Source organism: Numenius arquata, chromosome 3 (assembly GCF_964106895.1).
Source record: "Numenius arquata chromosome 3, bNumArq3.hap1.1, whole genome shotgun sequence".
Classification (NCBI taxonomy): domain Eukaryota; kingdom Metazoa; phylum Chordata; class Aves; order Charadriiformes; family Scolopacidae; genus Numenius; species Numenius arquata.
In genome coordinates, this window is record NC_133578.1 from 31,463,189 (window position 1) to 31,486,719 (window position 23,531).

The window sequence follows — 23,531 nt, forward strand, 5'->3', positions numbered from 1 at the left end:
GCAGACCATCCTTTTGAATTACCACTGGCACTTGGTGCCATTCACCTGATCCCATTGCGTGACTCTGATAATCTCACAGTTCCTCCTCCCACCTTTGCTCTCCCCGTTGTCGTTTGATGATGGCTTGCACTGCTTTGCTACTCGTGCTGTGAACCTTGGCGTTCAGCCTCTATTCTTTGTCACTGCTCTTGTTCTGCTGCTGCTAGCACTGCTGCCAACTATCTAGTCACCTTTCTTCAAAGGCGGGAGGTTTTTCTGTCTTCTAGTCCTGCCCCTTCTGAAACACGTTGGTCTCACCCGGATTAATTATTGCCTAGTTCAGTCTCCTTTCTCTCTTCTGCTGCTGACTTCCTCCTGGCTTTCCATTTGGTCTTTGCCTAAAATAAAAAAATAGGTTTCCTGGGGTTCGGATTCTCAGAGCTGTAAAGCAGGCGTAGTGCTCTGAGTAATTAACGTTGCAAGTTTTATCTTCCATGTTCTCAAAAGTTTGTGGGAGGCAAGGAGCTACAAAAGGGGAAAGAGCCGAGCTAACATGTGGGAAGATGACTAGACCTCTGTAGATTTGAACATATTAACCCAGTTCTGGTGCCCACAGCAAGCCGGAAAATCCTCTAATGGACAATTTGAAGAAAAAGTTTCCCTGAGCTCTTGTGGGTGACCTTGATGATTAGCCTACTTTCCAAAGCCTCCTGCACATCACTTTTCTGCATCGTGCAGGTTGGCTCTTGTGAGTGACACGTTACACTGCGTTGGAATGTGATGCATTTGTATTTGTCAGCAAGTTACAAAGCCATGGATTAATTATTTATTACAGTCAAAATATGAAAAATGAAGAAAAATAAATGGAACCAGCTGGCAACTACATACAGCAAAACTCTGGAGACTCTGGTATACAGTTGATACAGTAGGCTTGTGTTTTGGGGGTGCTCCATTTTAAAGCTATGTTTGCCCATCCAAAAACCCCAGTAGGCTTCTGAGTGGCACGCTACCAGTGGAAGACACAGGAGGCTTGCTGTCCACCTGCTTCCTACTGTCAAAACATACCCTGCACCAAGCAAAATTTGTCTAGCTTTCGGTCTCTGGGACCTGAATTGTTTCAAGCAGCAAGGTTTGGTTTTTGGCTTTGCTGCAAGGGTCACTATTAGGTAATTAGCCATGAAGAATCAGTGACAGCAGCCGGAGACGTAAAGCTGAGGTCCTCACACTTGCAGTCATTGGAGATTCTGTGACACTTTACATAAGGGTAGGGGTCTTGGGCCCTGCTGCTGGCTGGACTCCAGGCCAAGTAATTACATTCTGCCTATCTGAAGTTCCCTCTGTAGTGTCCAGTGGGAAAGCAACTCTCATTTCCTTCTCAGAGTGGTGGCGGGCGCACAATGTCTGCTACGGTGCCTGGCTGCATTTTAGCAGGGGGTGGAAACATCCAAGAGCTGCAGTCACCGACCTACTTTGCTTTGCAGGCTTTGCTAGTGAAAAGTGCGCTCTAAGTCGAGCCCTTACCTGCAGCCTTGATGTCAAGATGACAGTCCTTTGAAGAAAATACAGGTAGCAGCGCTGTGAATAACAGCAGGTGCAATTCTGTAACACCAAAGCAGGCTCTTACCTCTGCTCTTTCCCTCTGCTGTGGTGGGTTTCACATGTGGATGGGCAACGTGTGTCTGATGTTTGAGTCTCCTGCTCCTCCAGCTGTGAGACTGGGAGAACCTCAAAGCAGGCTGCCCCATGCTCTTGCCAGAGCTCCCTGCCACAACGATCAAGCCCTCTCTGGGCTGGGGACACCCCTCTCAGACTGAAGGACTGGGAAGAAAGTCCTGGCTATCATCACAAGAGGCACAAGATAATGGGTAGATAAATTTCAGCCTTTTCCCTGGTGTGGCTTCTTGGAAGTGGCAAAGATTTCATTGTGATGGGTTTTGTGTAGTTCACTTGCAGATTACGGGGTTGGGCACACCTTCCGTGAGGGAATCACCCCAAGGCCAGGTGTGGTTTCTGTCCTCCAACGGCAGGGTGTGCACCGTGGGGCAGTTGTTGTAGTGCTGTAGGAGATCAGCTGGACACAACTTGGCTCTTGATGTTTAAGGGATTGTTGTTTATTTTGTGGCAGGTTCTTGCCCTCTTTTCAGTATTACTAGCCTGTACCTCACTGTTTAGCTTTAGGTTCAGGGCTTTAAAAAGAAACATTTTCATTTTTTTCTCTCTTCCATTAGATTTTTTTGTGTCAGCCATATATTAATCCATTTAATCAAATATTTTCCTGTTTCTGAAATGAAAAATGTCTACAGTGGAAGCTCAGTGCACAAGAAATTCCTCCCTGCACACTTGATTTATTTGTTATTGTGCTGAGGAATCATAAAATGTGAGCCCTGTGGAGCTCTGTGACATGGCTGTGTTCTCTGGCAGCATCGGGTGTGACCATATGGACGTGCCGGAGTGTGGATTTTCCTTTACATGCCGGTTGCAGAGCATCCACGCTTACACCTACACGTGGCTGTGCATGTAGGCTGAGCTTGCCACAGCATGTTCGCCTGGGTTTAAAGGAAATTCAGGTGTGCACTAAGTGGCTCTTTCTCCCTCCCTTTCTGTGCAATGTGGTGTCGTCACAAAGTGCTGCTGTAGGACTAAGGAAAAGACCTGCGAGGTTGTTGCTAGCTGGGTACCACAAGGACCCCACCTCTGATTTATGGAGTGACTGAGCCAGAGGTTCCTGGAGGGTGGGAGGGTATGCCAGGAAATATTATTATATTTTTGCCCTATTCTCATCCTCTTCCACCCCTGTCAGAGGTGGGATCCTGGCTGGATCTTTGATCTGGCCTGGCCTGACTCTTAGGTAGATACATGCTTCTGTGTTTAGCTTCCTGCTCTGCAGAGGTGAGGGTGCCCTAACTTTCCATCCTTCGCTAAATCCCACTATTCCCAGGCTGTTTTCTGGCATTGGACCTTTCTGGAGTGTTAACGCTGAAAAGTGCCTACAGCCACTTCCCGTTGCCAACCAGGGATTCGGTGTTTGTTACAGACATGCTGGGACACAGTAAATCTAATTTCTCTCCCTTTTCCCACTCTTCATCTGCTGTGTCCAAGGTGACCACTCCAGAGAATAACCATCTTGCCTGGCACTTTAATATAGTGCTAATTCATTGTTAATTGCTGGGGCAGAGAAACCTGACTCAGTTGGGAAAATGATGTATCGAGCTGTTGTCTCTGGAGTGTTGGGGTGGATAAGCTGGTTCTCTGGAGTAATGAGCCACCACTGCAGCAAAGTACCTACTATTCAGAAAGCAGGGAAACCTTTCCTTTCATTTTCTGCCAAAACTGGTAGGTACATATTGATTTAAGAGCAGCCAAATGTTGACTTTATAGAAACAGGAATGGTTTTCACGTGCTTTCTGATACACTGTTACTTTTGTCATTTTTTAAAAATGATGTCCCTCTGCCCTTTTTTTCTCAGAAGCTTTGATTTAGACAAATCTGGCAATTTATAATAGTTCAGATCGTAAATCATGGAGGAACATTAGTAAATAAAAGAAGGCATAGCAGAAAGCTGTAGGAAAGCTCTTTTGTATTGTGTGTTCACTGCAAACATTGTGGTCTCTCTTTAAATATGCGGAAAATAACATACCACAGAAGTAAATGAAATACTAATTTTGTCATTTTGTGAGGGATGGAAGGGAACAAATATTTTAGAAATGACAATGAAATACAAAACAGCAGAACATGGAGCCCTCGTAAAAATGGGTCAAAGCAAGTGGCGATGGCAATCCAATGAAACTAATTTCATATTCTCTTTCTAGAAGTAATAGGGAGGGGAATGAACACCACAGTAATGCTTCCTAATGAAATAGCTGATTCTAAACATTGTCTTAGAGTTCATGGGTCACGCAATGCATAGCATACAGATGGAAAAAACAGACTTAAAATTTCTTTTCTTAAAAAATAATATTAATTAATAATAGTTAGGCAATCATGGATGGTAAGTGAAGCAAAACTGTTATTCCATGGGGGAGCATGGTGTGCTTAATGATCTATAGGATGATGTGCACAGTGAGTGTTTGCCGTGTTTGTGTGGGTTACAGCAGGGCATTTCACATACTGGAAATCAGGACTGAGTTGTCTGGGAGACCTGGACAAAAACCACTTTCCCAAACCATGCTAACTCTCTGACTTTGGTGCTTACTGTTTTATCTAGACAAAATTTTTTGTGGGGATGGTGTGCCCTGTAATTCATTCTTAACAGCTGCACCCTGATAGTTTGCTTTTTGATCATTTCTCCGCACCCAGAAGACAGACCGTAGATGGATACCCACTGCTTTTTGATTCCCCCAGCTCCTTATTCCGTGGCTGGATGTGATGTCTGCTCAGACAGGGATGGTCAAGACTGGTGAGACAACTTGTACTCCCCAAGCCCAGGTGGACTTTTAAAGATATTTGTATCACAGGCTTATTCATTCCACTCAAAGAGATTTGGTTTGGGTGGGTTGCAGTTGGAGCATTTATTTTGTCTTTGATTTAGAACTACAGAGGGAAATGCATGTCAGAACAAGATCTGTGAGTTTTGTGAGTGAAGAATATCTGTCTTCCTTAGTCATTACGTTATCTGGAGTTCCATTCTCTCTCTCTCTTATCAAAATTAGACAATAGCAGTCAATTTCAGTATCTCCTGTCAATCTAAACCATTCAAAAACCACTGAAAAAAATCTCAAACTATGTAACTTCTATTTCTGTGCAGTATTAAAGCTGAAGGCAATATATATTGCAAATGGCACTTACTCAGCATTTATCTCTATCGTGTGAGTGTCTGCTTTTTAGGTGGGGGTGAGGGACTCTCTTTCTTGGAAGGAAGCAGTACATGCAAAACTCTCTTCCACTTCTGAACTGATATTTCATACTGCTCCAGTAGCCATGCCCTGCAGCCAGACACACCGTGTTTTGGAACAAAAGCTGTGTCTGTGGGCTCTACTTTTCCACCCTTCTGGTGCGCATCATTTTCCTGATGGGCCACAGTAGCTCGGGAGCATTGTACAAGGTTTGACAAAGGCAACAGGAGCACGTATCAGACAACGAACCCCTTACATTCAACTCAGAAGTGTCCGATAGAGCTTCTTGTGATTGATAGTTACCACAATTGCAGTGGAAAGCCGCTGAGCTTCGACTGCTAAAGCCAAACCTGCCTACTGCGCCTTCTCAGCTGTTTCTGCTTAGTGTGGATATCTAATGTGGCTGAAAAGTGCTGCTGATTTTTATTAACTTTAAGCCTGCGATTCCCCTTGAAATGATAGTGGGGAGTGTACTTGCAATTAAAGCAAAATTGATTCTGTTCTGAAATTAGTTTAGGTTTAGTACTATTCCATTTAACCCTAGAAATGGGAGATCAAGTGAAGTGGGTAGTTTTGGTTTTTTTCTGAGGTCGCAAGTGTAGTCTTGTCAAAGTAGTACATCCTTTCCGTATTTGTTCAGGCTCCTGGAACTGTGAGGCCACCTCAGTGCCGCCTGCTCTGGGACAGCTTTCATTTGGTCCAGGATCAACCAAGGACAGGGCATGAATGAGGTGGGACTCTTAAGCAAGGGAGCCCTGAGAGCGTGGCCGGTGTTTTTCTTCACCAGCTTCTTACAAAGAACACAACTGTGATGGCGCTGACAGCGCGGTGGAGGTAGAGGCTATCCCTGGGGCCGAGGACACGTGTGCTGTCATGCAGGACATGCTGCCCTGCTCAAGGCAGAGGCAGTTCTGCCCAGACGGTGGCTTGTGCAAGGCTGCCCCAGAGCAGCTCTTCCTGGGCTGCTCCCACGGGGGGATGCTCCAGGCAGAAACTTTGCTTAAAATCTGAATGTGCAGATTTAGCGTTGTGGAGACTTGGCAGTTATTGGCAGGGTGGTGGTTTGCCTTCATGTCGCTCTGACAGGTCACTGTAGCTCTGGCCTTTGTTGTCTCACCCTGTTGCCTTTCACACACAATTTGAACAGATTTAGCCCTCATTTCTTCCAGTTCTGGCCCTCTCATAAACGCTAAGCTGCCAGTGTTGTAAGGAGTCTTAGTAGGTTGAGGATGAGCAAACATCTAGAGCAAGATTACTGAATAAAGCTCTTTAAATTCACGTAACCTTTGAAGCTTGCTGGCTGGCAACAGGCAAATCTTCAAAGCTGAAAAGCCACTAGATGAGCCTCTGTTCCATTTACATTTGGAAATTTTTGCACTTAAAAATATTGGTCTTTTAAATTTCATTTTAATGCTCCCTAAATACTCTGTCCCTTGCACTTGTACATAAGTGATAATATCGGGCTTTAGAGATGTGTAAATGTTTATAGGCTGCTGGCCGTATGAAACATTTTATTCTTGGGCTCCTTACAGAAATCTTAAAATAAAGTTAGAGCCCGGGATCATTGCATCTGGATTTTCCGTGCAGACAGACAATCGTAAAAATTACATGGGGAGGGAAACAAGGTATTGTGCTACCAGAGCACGTTGCACTGGTTGTCCCTCAAAGATCTCCCAGAGTGAGTGAGCTGCTCTGCCTCCCGTGTTATACAGCATCGCCCAAGGAAATTGTGCGGCTTCTGGGCAGTGCTGGGCTGTGACAGAGCAGGACATAGATGCTCGGTCTCCTTGCCCTGGGCCAGTCTTTTCATAAATTCATTTTCCTTTCCTTTCTTTTTTTTTTTTTTTCTTTTTTTTTTTTCCCCCCTGAATAGTTGGGAATACCCCGAGACAGTAATATGTGCAGGGATATGGTTTTTTCAGGGTTAGTATGCTGTGTATGTTGTTCCATGTTTGTATGGACTTTTACAGGAATTGCAGATTGAAACAGGAAATGTTTTTGTGTGTATGCACTATTCTCACACACCAAGTATCCAGAAGTACAGTAGCACATATTTTTTCTCACAGTCATCTATGCTTACAGTGTTTCAAAGAATATTCCAAAATATCTTGGCACAGACAAAGCGAAGCTGTTTGCAAGATCCCTAGCTGTGGAACAACAAAGGCTACGTTCTCAACACACATCACATATGACTTTTATTAAAGTCTTAAACAAAAATCAGATAATGTATTTAGAAAATTGAATTTCACTATTTATGATGCTTCTCACCTTGTGAAAGGAAGTAGGTATCCCCTTGTGCCTCCTTTCCGATGTCTTTTCCCACAGCTCTACTCACTTCTTCATGTTTCAAACTAGAAGGTAAAAATCTTATATTGAGTACAAATAAATACATTTTAAAACCAGTAATTTGGGACTAACTCATATCGTGGTGCCTAACTTAAAAGGGACTTGGTTTTCAGAAACCAAGGCATACAAGCACGTAGAAGGTGCCTCTGGACCTTCTAAGAAGTTTGAAACTTCTAAAGTCATTATTAATGTCTTACCATTACATATGGCAAAAAGGATGTGGTAAATCACAAAACATATCCTGGATATTACAAACCCAGCCGTCTCATTAACTTTGTCAAAAAACATTCCTCGGTTTCCAGTTTGGATTAAATTTAGTTTTATGTTATTTGTTCCATCACAGTACAAAATAACGTTGACACCCTTGAATTTTCTAGTTGCTTTTTCTCAAATTTATGGTTTAGATCTCTACGTTGTGCTCTTATTAGGCCATGCCCATTTGATGTGCTGCACTTGAATCCAAGGCACGTGGGCAGGGGCGATTGTGAAGAGCCCCCCTGCCGCAAGTCCCATCACATGGATGTTGAGGAAGGCGAGCAGGTTCTGCAAAGAGGCCTAATGCAGACCCATAGTTGTTGGGGGCTTTTATAGAGCTGTGTGGCTAAGTCTCTTGGTTAGATCTGGAAAACCTTGGTCTTCTCAATGTTGCTTGCAAAAAGCTTGGCAGCCTAGATTTCTTTTTACTTCTTGGGATTTTGGTAATTTTTAGATTTGAAACATACCAGAGTATCGCAGAAGTCTCTTGTGCTACCACAGGATACAACGAGGAGTTTTATTCTGCCCATGAGGAGTAAGAGCCGGCTCCTCTTTCTGTGCTGTGTTGAGGGAAGCTGTGGTAGCAACTGTGAATCCATCCAGTTGTAGCAGAAAGAAAGAGACACGCTAAAATTTTAGGACTCAACGGGCCCCATAAAAAGATCTGTCTGGACAGCACTTCACTAGTTAAGTGCTAAGTTATTATTATTATTTATTATTTATTTCCTCTTCTATTTTTCCTCTTAGTGAACAAGCAGGAAATATCTTTGTTCTTTCATTTTAGAAGTGAAATAAATGTATTCCCTGCAGCATTTGAAATTTTAATAATCCATAATAAATAAAATCATATCTAATAACATAACTGCTTTCAATTGGCAACACGATCTCCTAGATGCATTGCAATGGCAGAAACATAAATAGTTGCAGCCTCTGAAAGCCTACTTCCTATTTGCTAAATATACTTGGCTTGCTTTAAATTCCTTTGTGTACAGTCATTAATACAATCCTCTTTGACAGCATTTAATTAAAGTGCTTTTCTCTATTAAATTCATTAAAACTTTTTTTTTACATACAACTGTTTCCCAGACACTGAATGTTAAGGACCTGTAGGCCTCTCTTTAAATAACTTCTCTCTCCTTGTTGTAAATTGTTAATTAAATTTAACTTAGACTGTTTAAAGATGGCTTGGAAAAGAAAGCCAGATTTCAGGATATGGTCTCAATCATGTCTGATTTTTTTTAACACAATTTTTTCCATGTAGTTATAGACTGCGTGTTATATTGTTTATGAATGTTGCTGTACTTTCAGCTGGAACCAAATGAAGAAATACCCTAAAAAGCTCATTTCTATCTCACTTCAAAAATTTCCATCTTTTTATTGCAGTTTCTTAGCCTGAGAGTATTTGCATGGGGGAGTAAGGAGGGAGGAGCTGTTTAGTATTAATAGATTATTGACAGTTTGATGTCTTGGCACCTAGACAGCCCATAAGGTACAATAAACAGGAAGCTGTCTGATGTGAGCGCAGTCAATAGCGTATTCAATCAGAACCTTTCAGTTAATTGCTGGTTGACCTCAGAGATTTCCTTTAAGTGAAACTGTCCTTCGCTCAGATCTCATCTGGGTTCCAGGGTTTAATTTGAGAATGCCCTTTCCATATGGTAGCTTGTGCATACGTTCCCAGTCGGATTTTTGCTTTGCTCCCATGCACGGCATTGCAAGAGCCAGTGTGTGTGCTACCCCTCTGAGGGCTGTGAGCGTGGACGGGGATACGCGGCGCCACAGCTAAGGCAGGCTGGGTTGTAAAGTGATGTCAAGGGTATTTTCAAAGCAGCCGAGCTGTTTCCCAGAGTTTTTTGGATAGAGTTTGGCACGGTCTTGGTGCCTGGGCAGGCACAGCGGCATTAACGAGACCCGACCTGGCCTCTGCAGATGAGATGTGCCGCAGCCCAACGTGGCTGCTGCACAAGTGCAAACCAAGGCTCATTTGTGTTTAGTTTCCCTAATTTCTGTACTTAGCCATTCTAATTTTTTCGGACTGCATATCTTGATGAAATCTAGATAAGCTACAAAGGCAAGCAGGCAGGAAACCATGCGGGCAGTCTCTGACCCTGACTAACTGGAAACCATCTGCTTATTTGGGGAGGGAACCTCCATGGAAATCTCTTCTAGCAGGTCTGCTGTGTTTGGGTTTTTCTTCCTTTCCCTCCAACTGTTGACTTTGAGCGTGTGTGTTTTCCTTAAGCGAGGTGAGGGAGGGTCAGCTGTGGCAGCCCTCATTTGCAGCAAAGGGGTCTGGACCTCCCGGTGGCAAAGAGTACTGCCCTGTGAGGGAAATGCTTCTGTACCAGAGCTAGTTTAATTTGCATTTCATTCAGTCAGGAGACATTTTTTTTGTCTCTAGATCTTGCAGTGATCATGTCTTTTAGCCACTTATCATGCATTCAGGCTGTGGTTTGCTGAAAGGAGTATTATTACTTTTAATCTCTAATTTTTCCCTGGTTTTGATTCATTTCTGTGGTTGTCTTTGTCCCTCTGCGTCAGACAAACTGCTTATGCCTTTTTAATGGCCTGATTAGCACCGGGGAAGCGTTGCTGACTTGGAGTAATGTTATTCCTGGTGTTCCCTTGTTTAAATGAGGTCAGGATTAAGAATGCTGCGTTGCTTTGTTTGGGATCCATTAAAGTCCAGTCTGGAGCCCTGACTAAAGCAGGTTGTGAATTTTTGGGGTTCATGTGTGTTGGAAAGGCAAGGGGGAATATTTTTGACATGATGCCTCCTTTCCAAGAAGATTCAAGGGTAAGAGAGGTTTGGAGTCGTTCTTTCTGGAGAGAATGGAACAAAACCATGGTGAGATGGAACAGAACCAAGGAAAAAATCCCAAGGTATGCGTGTGCCCCTGGGGCCGCCAGCTGCAACACCCTCGCTTCACTCCCAGGTGTCTCTGGCCAGAATATATTCGAAAGTACTTTCTGGTTTTATCAGACTTACTGGCCAAACTGCTAATCAGTATTACATAGACCAAAGGACTCCCACATGCAATAAAAATCATAAGCTTTATTGGATTTTGAGATAGGAAAGATTCACATCCAGCTCCTTTTATAAAGTGCATTGCATTTCATTCTTTCGGAGCTCCCATCAGTACAACCCTTTGTAAATATGACGGTGGAGGAGGTAGGTGGGTAGATAGATGGCTATGAGCTTCTGTTCCTTGGGTGGTACAGCCTAGAGCTATAGAAGTGCTTGAGCCGAGTTTAAGGGGTTGCTGACATTTTTGAAATACTGAAAGAAAAAAAATATATTGGTGCTTTTAAAATTATTATTTTTCAGTTAAAATTAAAAAAAAAAACAAAAAAAAGGTTTGCGGTGGTTTAGAGCAACATAATACTTTAAAGGAAAATAGGAAGAATTTGAAGAGCAAAAGTTGGTCTGAATAAAAGCAACCAGAATATGCTGTTTCATGAAAAATGCCTAAACAGCTGCTTGAACTTTGTCAGAATATCCACCCCCCCGCTGCCCCAGGCAAACAGCTTGGCAAAGTAGACTTTATTTAGGCAATACTTTGATGTCACTCACTCGACATTTTTTGACCGAAAGAAAGATGTTTGACTGAAAAATGCCACACAATTCTAATCTTAATGAAGCAAAGAATGGTGTTTTGCATTTCTAGCAAACGCCTGGGGCTCCTTGCACAGAGACCTACACAAGCTGCAGGCGTGTGTTAAGCGTGAGCTTCCCCCTGCGATGATGTGTGTGTGGTCAGCCACGGGCTGAGCGGGCCACAGGGCTCCCCACAGCAGGCAGCGGCAGAGCCAGGGATGGATCCCAGGGCCATAACAGTGTCGTCCTCTGCTTTGTCCTAATGCTGCCTGCTGGCCATATATTAAACCATTTTATTAAAAAATGAACAACTGGATATTTTCCACAACTGCATATTTTCTAGTGCTGTGAATATAAACTGCAGGTGCTGTTTACTTTCTGTAAAGGCTTTTTCTTCCAGCATCCAGAACCTATAAAATAGGTGCAGGTCAGAGTAGCGAGACACGGAGAGCAGTAACACCAGCATTAGCTTCCTCAGTCTTCCAGACGTGTCCACCTTTCCAGAGTGTAATCAGGAAGACAAAGGATTTCAGATTTGGTTCTCCAAACCTTCTGTCCTCAGTGCCCTAATCTGTCCGGGAGACTGGTCATTTGATTTTTATTTACCCAGTTTCAAGCTAAGGGTATAATAAAGCACATTATGCCAGTTGTGTGTGTGGTAATGCTGGATATTTTGCCTTTTACCATGGTAGTTGATTATAATGCACTTTTTAAGACTTGCTTTCTAAAAAAAGGAATATTTGTACTTTTATGTGTTTGATTCACACAGTATAGTTTGCTCAAGTCCTGTTATTAAGTGCATTGGTGGTTACGTCTAGAAAGCAAAAAACATGCTGAGTAGTGTTTTATCAGCACAAATCTACTATTTTCACTAACCATAACAGTCAGGTTCTTCTGACTTCTAACTGCCCCCATTGTAAAAATTAGCAGTACAGTTGGGTATTCCTGGAACCCCAAATAGCCATCTGTAAGGACCTAAAACAGTTTGATGGGACAAATAATTACTCCCCACCCCTCCCCCCAGAACCCAGTGTCTAATCCAAACCTATCCTTCCTGAAATAATGCAATGCCTCCTCCTGATCTGAGTAACTGGAAAACAACATGATTATAGTGGCGCCATTGGTGCCACCATAGTTAGGGGTTTAGAACTTGGCATTAAGCATGGCTCTAGGTTGGGGCTTGTAAGAGAAGATCGTGCTCACAGTGCCCACAAATACTCTTCTGATTTTCGAAAGAAAAGGAGAACATGTGTACTGTTAATTAAACAAGAAAGCGTTGAGCATACCAGAAGTATTTTGTCTGCAGAAAAGCAAACCAAAAAGCCTTTTGTTGCTTCCTTAGCTCCTGTGGCATTCTGCCAGCGCCTCATTAGGATTAGCAGGTTTGGGATGGTGAAACTCAGAATCAACCCGAAATCTTTGACAGACCCTTTCTCCAGCCACAGCCCAGCTCAGGCTCTATTTGGAGACTGCCAAGCCGGGCTCTGCGTGCCATAGCACCCCAGCGTGCCTTGCTAGGGCTGCAAGAGAAAGTACGGAAGAGGCAAGTCAGAGACCCACAAAGCTTGTGGTCTTGTTTTGAAGAAGATAAGCGTTAACTGGAAGGTTTTGTGGCCCTGGATGCACACACAGACGTTGAAAGTCCCACTTGAGCGGGACTCCAGTTAGCATCACCATGCAGAAGGGCAGCACGAACCTTTACGGGGCTGTTGCTTTTTCCCTTGCAAGGGGAGGCTGCCTCGCTACCGCAGGTTAGAGGCAAGAGAGGCTTGTTGGCTTCTTTGAGGCCGGCAGAGTCCTGCCTGCCTGCTGGGGGATGCAGCAAGCCAGCCCCTGTGCCAGCTGTGCTGGCCGTGCCCCATCCCCAGACAATGGAGCCATCCATCACCAATGCCTTCAGGAGAGAGTCTGCAGCGGTGTTGTGCAATGCTTCCTGGCCACATCGGCCTCTCTGTCACCAGCACCCTGGTTTGTGCCAGCAGAAGCCGGACTGAATCTGGCTTGTTGCATATTTATACGGTAGGTACGTGCTGGCTCCACCTGTGGGTCGAGCAGTAGTTGACAACCCTTCCAGGCTGCAGCCAGGTATTCGAGAAAGGGATATCCACTGCTGGCCACAGTAACTGTGCAGAAAACCTAAGAATCTGGCTTAAACCAGCCAAAGATGGGAAATTCAGAGCTAATCCACTAACGTTCATCAGCATGAGCTCATTTGTGCTACCCCATAAAATCAGCCAGTTCTCAGGCACTTGCACAGCAATGAAAGTTGTGCCTGTGCTTTTGTGGGAAGAGTTGAGTTAGCGTTCAAGGGAGAGCAGTTACCCCAGGAAACACCGGGACACTGCTCTGCATTGTCAGAGTTTTGTGATTTATTTTTTTAACATTATACAGACAAAATAGTGGCTATTGTGTAGGCACGTGCTGTCTATTAACAGAGATCAGGAAAGGGAAATAAACCACGCATTACTGAAGAATAAGATCATGATTGTGGTCAAGTGATGGCAGAATTTTTTTTTCTCTTTGTCAAGCTGATTTGTAAACATTCTTCAAACAACTGTGCGGACAGCAGTGCCACGGCTTCTTGAAAGGAAAGCAAAGACAAGGAAAGATTCCTCTGCACAGATGTTTTATGGTAACCTTAGAGCTGTCCAGAAGTTATCTGGTCATCTCCAGTTCTCACTGCGAACTACACTGCACATGTAGCCTCTTAGCAGTGCGGTGTAATCAGGCTGTAATTTATATTTTATCTCCAGTGATGATAGCTCTTAAAAATGTTTTGTGGTGTATTTGCTCTTTGATGCAAGCTAAGCTCCTGTTAGCATTAATGGGAGCAGTGTGTGCTGGGGGGGAGACACCTTCCCCCTGCCTTCAACTCCAGATTAATTGCATTTTGCTGATGCTTATTACTTTGGGTGGGGTGGAAAAAGAAATGCACAACTGAAAGTTTTGTTATTTTGTGATTTTTTTCTTTCTTCTTGTTGTCTTTTTAGTCACCTTTTTGACCAATTTTGACAGTTTGGCCCTGGAGAAGAATTGTGGGATGGGGCCACTATTTCAGAGACTGGATGTTTGTTCAGTGTCTTGCCATGTTTTCAGATCACTGCCTATTTCCTGCCCTTAAGCAAGGCGACCGCCATAAAGCAAAGGGAAGCATGTGGCGAGTGTGCTCCCAAGATGTTGACTTGAATCACTTCAACCAGCTCACATTCCAGCCTGGAAACCAAACTTGCCTTTGACTTGGGATTCCCTGTGGAACTCATTTCTCTCCTCATAGTTCCATCTGACTCCCCTTTTGCATGGCTCAGAGAGTGACTTGTACCTCAGAGCTGAAAGACTTAGGACTGGGGGTTTGTCTGATCCAATATTCTGGCTCCAGTGGCCATCAGTAGCAGATAAAGGGTAATAGGAAAGGCCTGAATATTTGGGGGATTTTTTTACTGTGTGACTGCTTTGTGTTTGCAACTGAATAGGGCCCAGGGCTGCTGGGTTACAAGTTGTTGTAGCCACCAGCTCTGATTTGGTCTGGCTTGCATGAGACAGGGTACATCATATCACAAACATGTATTACAATTATCTCTAATAACGGTGTTTACTCTTGTGAAGCAATTACTGAGCTGCACTGGAAAATGCACAGCATGTGCGGCTGGCATTTGAGCTACAAAATTAAAAGAAGCTCAGACTGAAGTTAGATGAAAGTGAACACATTTATCCATGTCAGACTTCCTACCATTTTGCACGCTCATATTGATTTCTTTTGACACGGTCTTCTTTTATTGAGTACCATATATTTTTTTTAAATCCCTTACCGATAACACTACCTGCTAAGGGCAATTGTAAAAGGAAACTGAAGTATATTAAACCTGCCTGGAGTCAAAATGTAATCTAACACCTGTAGTCTGCAATTTGTCATCACTTCATAGATACTTTTTCTTTTTTAATAACAGTTTTGGATTTTCCTGAGTTTTGACCCTAGGATACTGTATAATCCAAGAAAAGCAAGGAAACTAAACCACAGTCTTTAACACAGCTTTATGGTGTCAAGGTGTGAAATCACCACTGTGAGAATGAGCCCAAAGAAAATACTCCATTTGGAGCTGTGACTGGTGCTGCAGTGTTTACCAAAATGAATATATTTTTGCAAGGGAAAAAGAAAAAAAAAAAAGAGTAGTCTAACAACCACATTTTTAAGAGGAAAGAAATGAACACAGGTGCAAATTGTAACTTCTGCTACAGTTTCTTGTACAGACATTCCTAGGAAAGCTGTAAAGTGTCTTGGCACAGTGATTGCGTCTAATTAATGCTCTTACCCCTGCGAGGCCCGGACTGGGAGGCTGTCAGGGTGCAAGCCTGTTTATGGCAGCAGCTTGCTGTGTTCTCTCCTTGCACATTTCTGTATACCAAGATAAACTGCGAGAGACTGGGAGTAGCGAGTGTAAGGTTGGTTGTTTGAATAGATAATCTCCCACAGATTATTCCTGTAAGATCTGCTAAGAGGGACAAACAGTGCCTCCTTCTAGGTATAAAATATCTTTGCAAGGTGATGGAGGTTGTCTCTTAAGAACAATCTTAACATGACCTTTAGGCACTGCCTGGGAACTCTCAGCATTCAGAGGTGAAGTGTTGTGAATTCCAGCTACAGGTCCCCGTAAAATGCAGCTGAACACCTCGTTTAGGCTTGTCCTCTGCCCTCCCTTTGACTTCAGCTGGTCATCGGGAAGGAGCTTTTCCAACGGGCTGACTGACATGAGGTATGTAGTGGATCCAGTTTTTGCATTGAGTCAAACTGGTGGTAAATCCTGCTGACTCATCTTGAATGCTTGTAAGGCACGTAATAGAATGGTGTTAGGTGGGCCAAACACAGATGAACCTATGTTTTGTAAAGTGCGGGCATTCTCTCTGGCTTTTATTTTGGGCTATTTAAGCTGGCTAAAAACTTGCCCGCTTTGGCATAAAAGTCCTTGGTGTGATACAGCGTCATGGCTCGCTACGAGAGCAATGTAAATGTGAAGGAAAGCTAAAAAGTGAGGCCCCTTCCCACTGTGGAGGACAGAAGACTAATCCATTCAGCTCTGCTCCTTGTGGGTTTGGGTCATGAGAATCGGTACTGGCCAGCACATGCCACTGGAGGTACCTGTCGGTGCTCGCTCTGTCTGTGCACAGAGGAAGGTAGTTTCTTTTCAACAAGGCCAGTCTCTGTTGCAAATGCACAGTCTTGTCTTCCAAAAATGTAAGATTTTTGGTATTTCTCATAGTAAGGGGCACCTCATCATCTCAGCAAAACCAGCCGGAAAGGAGCTCACAATGACTTATCCTGCTCTCTGCTGATGTAGGAATGGATCCCGTCTGCAAAGGGAAGAGCAGAACCACACTATGAAACAAAAGAGCTCGGGGTTTTCACGTAGAAATGCAGTCCCTGTTTCTAATCCTCTGCAACGGCTGTTCAGGCAATGAAAGGTGGCATTTCACGGGGCGAGTGTTGTCAGCCGGTGCCTCGCTGCAGTGGGTGCCCGAGGGCGTGTGTGTACCCTGCTCAGGCGTCCTGCTTGGCTCCCCTTCGCGACTCACCATTTTCATGTGTCTCGTTCTAGCTAGAAAGTGGGTGGAAATGGAAACAAACATCAGTGGGATAGTGAATCCAGCCAAAATTAAATACAGTGCAGACACAGACGGCAATTACATGACGTTCCTCATTCAGTTTGGGTTCGCTCACCTCTCTTTTCTGTGGGAACGCGGCTGTCCCAGTCTGCTGAATTCCGGTTTCTCCTGCAGGAGCGTCCTAAGACATGGGGAGCAGATACATGTAAAACAGTGCAGTGATCCCTTCCCCCCAATAATTCTTGGCTTTGGATTTTAGAAAGACCACAAACCCTTAGCTTATTACAAGTAATCCTGATCACTCCTGTAATGATACACTACATTATATACTCTCCTAAACTTAATCATTCAATATCTCACTTCCTTCCCTGTAGGCATGTACTATTATATTTTACACATGGCTTCCAGCTGGTTTTCATTGTGGCCTTCAAATCATATTTCAGTACTGTGCGATTTAAGACCAGTCACTTTATCTTTTAAAGTCAACTTCCATCATACTTGTTTTCTTGCAAGTTTCCTACCAGGGCTGGTTAATTTGTTTGAAAAAAATAGTTTATGGGGTTAAAGTCTACCTGAATGAGCCTTCATAAAACAGCATCTTCCAAAGCCGCTCTGTTCTGAAGCGCTGAGAATGCAGCCATGCCTGTAGAGTTTAAAAATGAAATCTCTTGAAGGGATGGAAAAAATAAGTCCTTTGGGCATGGAAGGAAATCTATATCTTCATATTTGATTTGAAAGTAGATGGGGAGTCAGTGAGGAGGGAGGGAGGGAGGGAAGGAGTGGAAGGGAAGTCAGCTCCAGATGGTGGTAGCTGTGGAGAAGGAGGAGGCTGCCTCACCTGTGGCCAAGGAGTGGTGGGGAAGGGCAGAGAGGAAGGAGAAGGGAGTGGGAAAGGAGGCCAGAGTGCACCTATGCTGGGATGTGCACCCTTCTGAGCCCAGCCCCAGCTTTCTTGGGAAAAGGAAAGCTGAGCATGGCCATCATTTTTACCCCTTCTCTTTGAAGCCCACCCTATACCTGGTGTTCCGCGGTAGGTCCGACCATCGTTTGGGGGGTTTATCTGCAGTGGAAAATGCACTGCAGCCTGTACTTTAATCACAGAAGGTCAGTGGGCTTTCCTTCTTTGCAGTACAGAAGCAGAGCAGCACTGACCCAAAAAATGAAGTGTTGTGGCAGAGTGTGCACAACAGTGCACAAAGCCAGTGGAAATTTTACCTGCAGATTTATGAGCATAATAATGACCCCAAAATCAGAAAATGTGGAACTGCCAAAAATGGGTATTCCTCTGTAAGTCTGTGGCGTGCAGAGCTGGACATGAAGTAAGCAAATTGCCCAAATCAACCAGTGTGTTTTACAAATGTAGTTCAAAGTGAATATGTAACAAAAAGGTAATTTAGATTTTGTATTGTATCATGCGTCTCAACAGTTGGTCTGTTTCCCATAGAAAAGTGTGCTTTTTTGTATTATATAGCCCATATTAACAGAAGGAAATACAAAACTGATCACAGCCTAAACCTGAAGGAAATTCTGTGCATTTATCCATCTGTGTCTATATGAGCAATGTTGTGTCACTGAAATCCTTTGTTAATGCCACTGGAAATCCAGAGTAAGCCCCCAGAAGTTAGTGAAATCATGAGATTTATCTGTTTTATAAGAGTAGCTTTAGGGTTTTTTGTTATTTGGGAAAACAGTAAGTCAAATAAAATGCATTCTTTTTCTAATATTTTACACTGATAACCCTGGAGTTACGTGTTTTCTCTTCTGGAGAGGATGGAGAGGTCACTCCAGAAAAGGAAGGGTTAAGTAAAATTATTCTTTCCCTCCTGCTCTCAGCCCTCTCTTTGGTTGATTGCTTTATAGATGCTGTAGGCATCTCTTCATCTCCTTCAAATTAAACATTTTACTGCTGCTGATCCTGTATTGTTGGATTTTTTTCATCATTATATTTGATTGGAAGTCTTGTAACATTTTTTAGGCTGGATCGTTTCTCATGCTATTTGTCAACTGAAAAGGAAAAAAAGAAGCCCACTTCCAACTCCAACAAGAATGAACTGAGTAATTCATACTCTTTCTGGATGTGTTTCTATCTCTCTTAGCTGCTACTTGAATTCCGCTTCTGATTAGCAATGCTACTTGAGGCTTTTCATATGACGCTGTCTGTAAATTCCCTGGCAGTTTATTTGTGGTGTTAAATCCTTTTATTTTTGACTGCTCTGGGCCTTACAGTGTCAGGGGACAGGACCAGAGGGCACAACAGGGGAAATAATGTAGGTAGGGGCTGTGTGATAAATTTATGGGGCTAGGTCTTTGGCTAGAGCCGGTGATCCCAGCTCTGCTGCTTTCAGCGCTCTCTGCTGATGTAGGTATGGATCCGACCCTTGTCTGTAACCCCTCTACTTGGAAACATCAGTCCTTCTCTTTGAAGACAATCCATGGACAAAAAGCAATCCTCAAAGAGCAGCTGAGCGATTCAGTTCATTAGAACATTATGCTCTTTTATTACAAGAGATGTAATAAAACATAAACTAGAATATCCGTCATTTCCATTTGAGCTTCTCCTTTCCCCCAGCTCCTTGGCTAGCTCCATGTCTGTGACACCCTGACTATTGACGGGCTCGAGAGGAAAATGAATCTATTGGCACTGAGAAACGTTTGCAGTGCTTCTGCCCGCCAGCGGCTCTTGCCAGGAGCGTGGCAAGACCTGCCCATGGTGACACCTGCTTTTAGCTGACAGTGTGGAGCTGCTGTGAAGCTGCCTCCTCATCCAGGTGCTTTCCATCACTGTCACGAGCATCACTCGGTGGCGGTGGCAGCCGTGGGACGTGCAGTTGTGTGTCCGCATGTGCACGTCCTTGCACAGGCGCCCGCTGCTCTTGGAGGCACTGGCGCCATGGGGCCGTGTCCTGCCACCGTGAGTGGTGTTGAGCTTGCGATGTAGCCCTTCTGGGCCGTCCGAGTGCCACCCCCTGCCCTCAGGGGCAGCAGAAGGAAGGTAGTCCCTTGGCCAGGCTGCAGGTCCGATTGTTTTCACGGCTTCTCCTCCAGTTTCGGCTCCTCGGGCACACGTGTGCAGTGGGCAGTGGCTGGGGACTTTGATGTGCTTTTCAAAACCCGTGATTGGAGATGGCTGATGTTATAAATTACTATGACAGCAACGTTTGATGAAGGAAGCGAATAAAGGGCTCTTTGGCACAGAGCCTTTTTATTTATTTGCATAACAGGCTGATATTCCACGGTGAACTTCCCTCTTCCTGTAATAACTTGAGTAGTGTAGCGTTTTACTGAGGGCTCGGTATGTGTGTAAAATTCAGTGCAAGTTCTCAGCACATTTCCATTATTTATCCTTATTTTTTTCCCTTCAGAGAGCTTTAACGTAGGGTTGATTTTCTGGATGTTACAGTTTGCAGCAAAGATGTTTTCTTTTCGGGTGAAGAGCCAGAATTCCCTCTTATTTGTGGAAGGAAATATTTATCCATATTGATTTTGTTAGCTCTGTAGTGTTGAGTTCTAATAATTATTTCCCTGCATCTGAAGAAACCTCTGGGCAAATACCGCCCTCAATCCTGTAGGGGATTTTTGCCTGTAATCTCTCTTGTATAGATTTGGTTATAAAGAAAGCATGTGGAGCTCCTCTGTATTTCTAACAATTCAGAGCAGGTATTTTTTTCCCTGGAATAAGGGCTGCACAAGGCCCTTTCTTAGTCATTTTAAGTGGCTGTTAGGAAGATTAAGAGCTACATATACTTGCTTTAAACTTACCAAAATGGAGATACTGTTGGTGAAAATCTGTTACGAGACTGAGAAGTGTGTTTGCCCAGAGGGTTTCTCAGAATGGAGGGCTATAATAATTTGAACTCAGAACTCCTCAACTAGTGAAATTAATACAGATGTAACACAGAGAAATCTGTTCAGGAGACACATTGAAGCCGGCTCTGTGAAGCAACTGAACTGACTACAATGTCACTCGTCATAGAAGGGAAATCTTAACAGATCTGCACTTTTATTATTAATTTTTTTCTTCCATAAAGCAGCTGTGATGGATTATAGTGCCAAGCCATTATTCATGACAAAGTAGCACCTGACAATCCCACATGTGACTAGGCCTTTGTGGTACTTGGCACCTTGTAGAAACGGTGAGAGTCCCTGGCCTATAAAGATGAGAGGAAACAAGGAGTGGGGAGAAGAGGAGCAAAGCAGGATGTCTGATATGGGACAGCTGGACAGTTATCATGACCACGAGAACTTTTGACTTAGTTTTTTATTTTGGCTACTTTGTATTTCTTTTTATCACTTGCATTTTGTATTTCTTACGTATTTTGTGGTTTTCTATTTATTTTATAGTGTTTGCTTTTTATATCACTTTCTCCTTTCAGTCTGTAGTTACCGGCGCAGCTGTCTTACAAGTGACAAAGGTAATGGAAAATGAATATTCATACTTTTCTTCACCAAAACAAAGCAGACCCTGTGTAAAGCCGTGTACAAGTGCCCTTATCTCAGGCACCGAGGGGGGCAGCATGTACATGAAGTCTGTGTCTGTTTGATCTTGTAGGTGCTGCACAGACAGCAGTCCCAGCCTGCGAAGGAGAATTCCCCACCTAGAGAAGAGGCTCCTCCTCCACCTGCTGAGGACAGTTGTGCCAAAAAGCCAAGATCCCGTACCAAGATCTCCTTGGAAGCTCTAGGTATCCTTCAAAGCTTTATCCACGACGTGGGTCTCTACCCTGATCAGGAAGCCATCCACACCCTCTCCGCTCAGCTGGATCTCCCCAAACACACCATCATCAAATTCTTCCAGAACCAACGTTACCACGTGAAGCACCACGGGAAGCTAAAAGAGCATTTGGGAACGGTGGTTGATGTGGCAGAGTACAAGGATGAGGAGCTGCTGACGGAGTCGGAGGAGAACGACAGCGAGGAGGGCTCTGAGGAAATGTACAAAGTGGAGGCCGAGGAGGAGAACCCCGACAAAAGCAAGGCGGCTCCAGCAGACATCGACCAGAGATAATGTGAGATAGGAGTGCAGAAAGCAATACATTGCTCCAAGGATTTTCTGTTTTTATTTTTAATTTTTTTTCTCTTTTTACTTTTGTTTGTTTGTTTCCGTTGCGCATGATCCATGTGCAAACCGAATGAATTCAGCATTGCCCGATCAGACATCGCCTTGACACAGACACTCGAGTGTTACACTTCCTACATTTGACTGAAGTAATCATTGTAATCACATAGGATTATGCCTTCATTAATCTTGCACTTATGAAAGGGACATCTAGCAAGTAAATGGGAAGAAAAAGTCCTATGAAATCAATGAAGGAAAATTTACAACTTTGTGTGTATATATATATATTTACATAAAATATATATATATTAAAATTGCATGGGACGGAACTTTACAACCTGAAAGTATAGACTGTGAAATGAGTTCTTTAAAGATGAGACTTGTTTATGTATTAAAACCACTTCACAATGAGTTGCTTTGGCTTTTTGATAAACTGCCGCCTGCTCTCAGGGTGTGGTGACTATTTTTGAATTCCTATTTATTTTCTATGTTTATCCCTTGATTTTTTTTTTTTTTTCATTATTATATGGCTTCCTATCTGGCAACTTGATGGGTAATTTTTGAGGTATGTATTTAAAGACATAAATCAACACTGCCAAAAAAAGAAAAGAGGAAAAAAGAGAGAAAATGGAAAAACAAATCAGGGCACCTTAAAAAGAAAACTAGTATGTTAAAATACTTTAAACACAATGCACACTTAAAAGGATACAGCATGTTCCACTCTCCAGACAGTCTCCTTTCTGTAGTGAACAGATGAATTTTCATGGGATTCAGAATGACTAAAACTGAAATTCAGTGCATAGAAGACTTGTCTGCTAACGAGGTCTTTATAGAAAGAGAAGAAAGATAATGTGTTGAGATTTGATGTATGGAATTCATACTATGAACCACATTTTACTGTGGATTTTATTTACCTGTTCTCTGTTTCAGATCTTAAAATTTGTAAGCTTCATTCTTGTTGTTGGTTTTTGTTCATACTGAGGTGAAACACACACACACACACACACAAGTGTAAAGTTACACTGGGACACAGAATGCCACAATCCCAACAATCCCGTCCAGGTAAATTGCTGACAGCCCGAGGGTTTGCGTTGCTGACTTCCCGTTCGCCCTTCTCGCCAGCCTCCCCCCTGTCTCGGGTTTAGCTGGGCTTCCTCCGTCCCACGCGTTTCGTGCCAGTGAAATGAAGTGTTTTCAGCTGTGGGTCCCCCAGGCTGCAGCTCACCCCCGGCGCGCCAGGCCCCCCCATCCACCCTCTTGTCGCAGGGCTCCGGAGTGCCCTGGCGAGCAGCCCCCTCACCTGAAGCAGAGCTAATCCCCACTGACTCTTCTATGGCATGAGCACTAAAGCTGCGATCTGCTATAGCCTCCGCCCGTCCTGAGGCATCCTGCCGAGAGAGACACCAAGTAGCATTTACTTTTCACTTCCCTGCAATGATTTCTGAGACGAGACCTCACCTTTGCTACTCTTGCAGCTGGATTGATTTCAGGCACCTGTTCAAACCGCAGTCGTAACCGCTCCAACAAGGCTTCTGGCTTTTTTCTTCCTTCTTTCACACGGGCTTTTCACGTAACCTTGACAAAGACCTCATGCAATATCACTTTGAAAGTTACGTTCTGTTTACTACACCAGGCAATGTAATATAGCTGTTAATACTATTTATATATTTGAAAGGTATAAAAGGTAGGAGTTAAAAACGAAAAACAAACCTCTATGTGTAGATATTTACTCAGAACAGACAATATACAGGGAGAAGACGTTGCAATACAAGCTAATTCTAGCTGCTCAGTAACCTCTGGAGTTTTTAAGAGATTTTTTTCAGAACTAATGTTTGAAACATAAGAGTATCTCTGCATAAATTTCATATAC

At 43.6% G+C, this 23,531-nt stretch overlaps 1 protein-coding gene across 1 annotated transcript in view; it reads left to right on the plus strand.

Moving 5' to 3' along the window:
• Positions 1-21,610, plus strand: part of SATB2 (SATB homeobox 2) — a 135,345-nt gene extending 113,735 nt beyond the window's left edge. The window contains exon 11 of the mRNA XM_074145205.1: positions 21,155-21,610. Within this exon, the coding sequence (XP_074001306.1) occupies positions 21,155-21,610 (456 nt within the window). The remainder of the gene's footprint in view (positions 1-21,154) is intronic.
• The last annotated feature ends 1,921 nt before the right edge of the window (positions 21,611-23,531 follow it).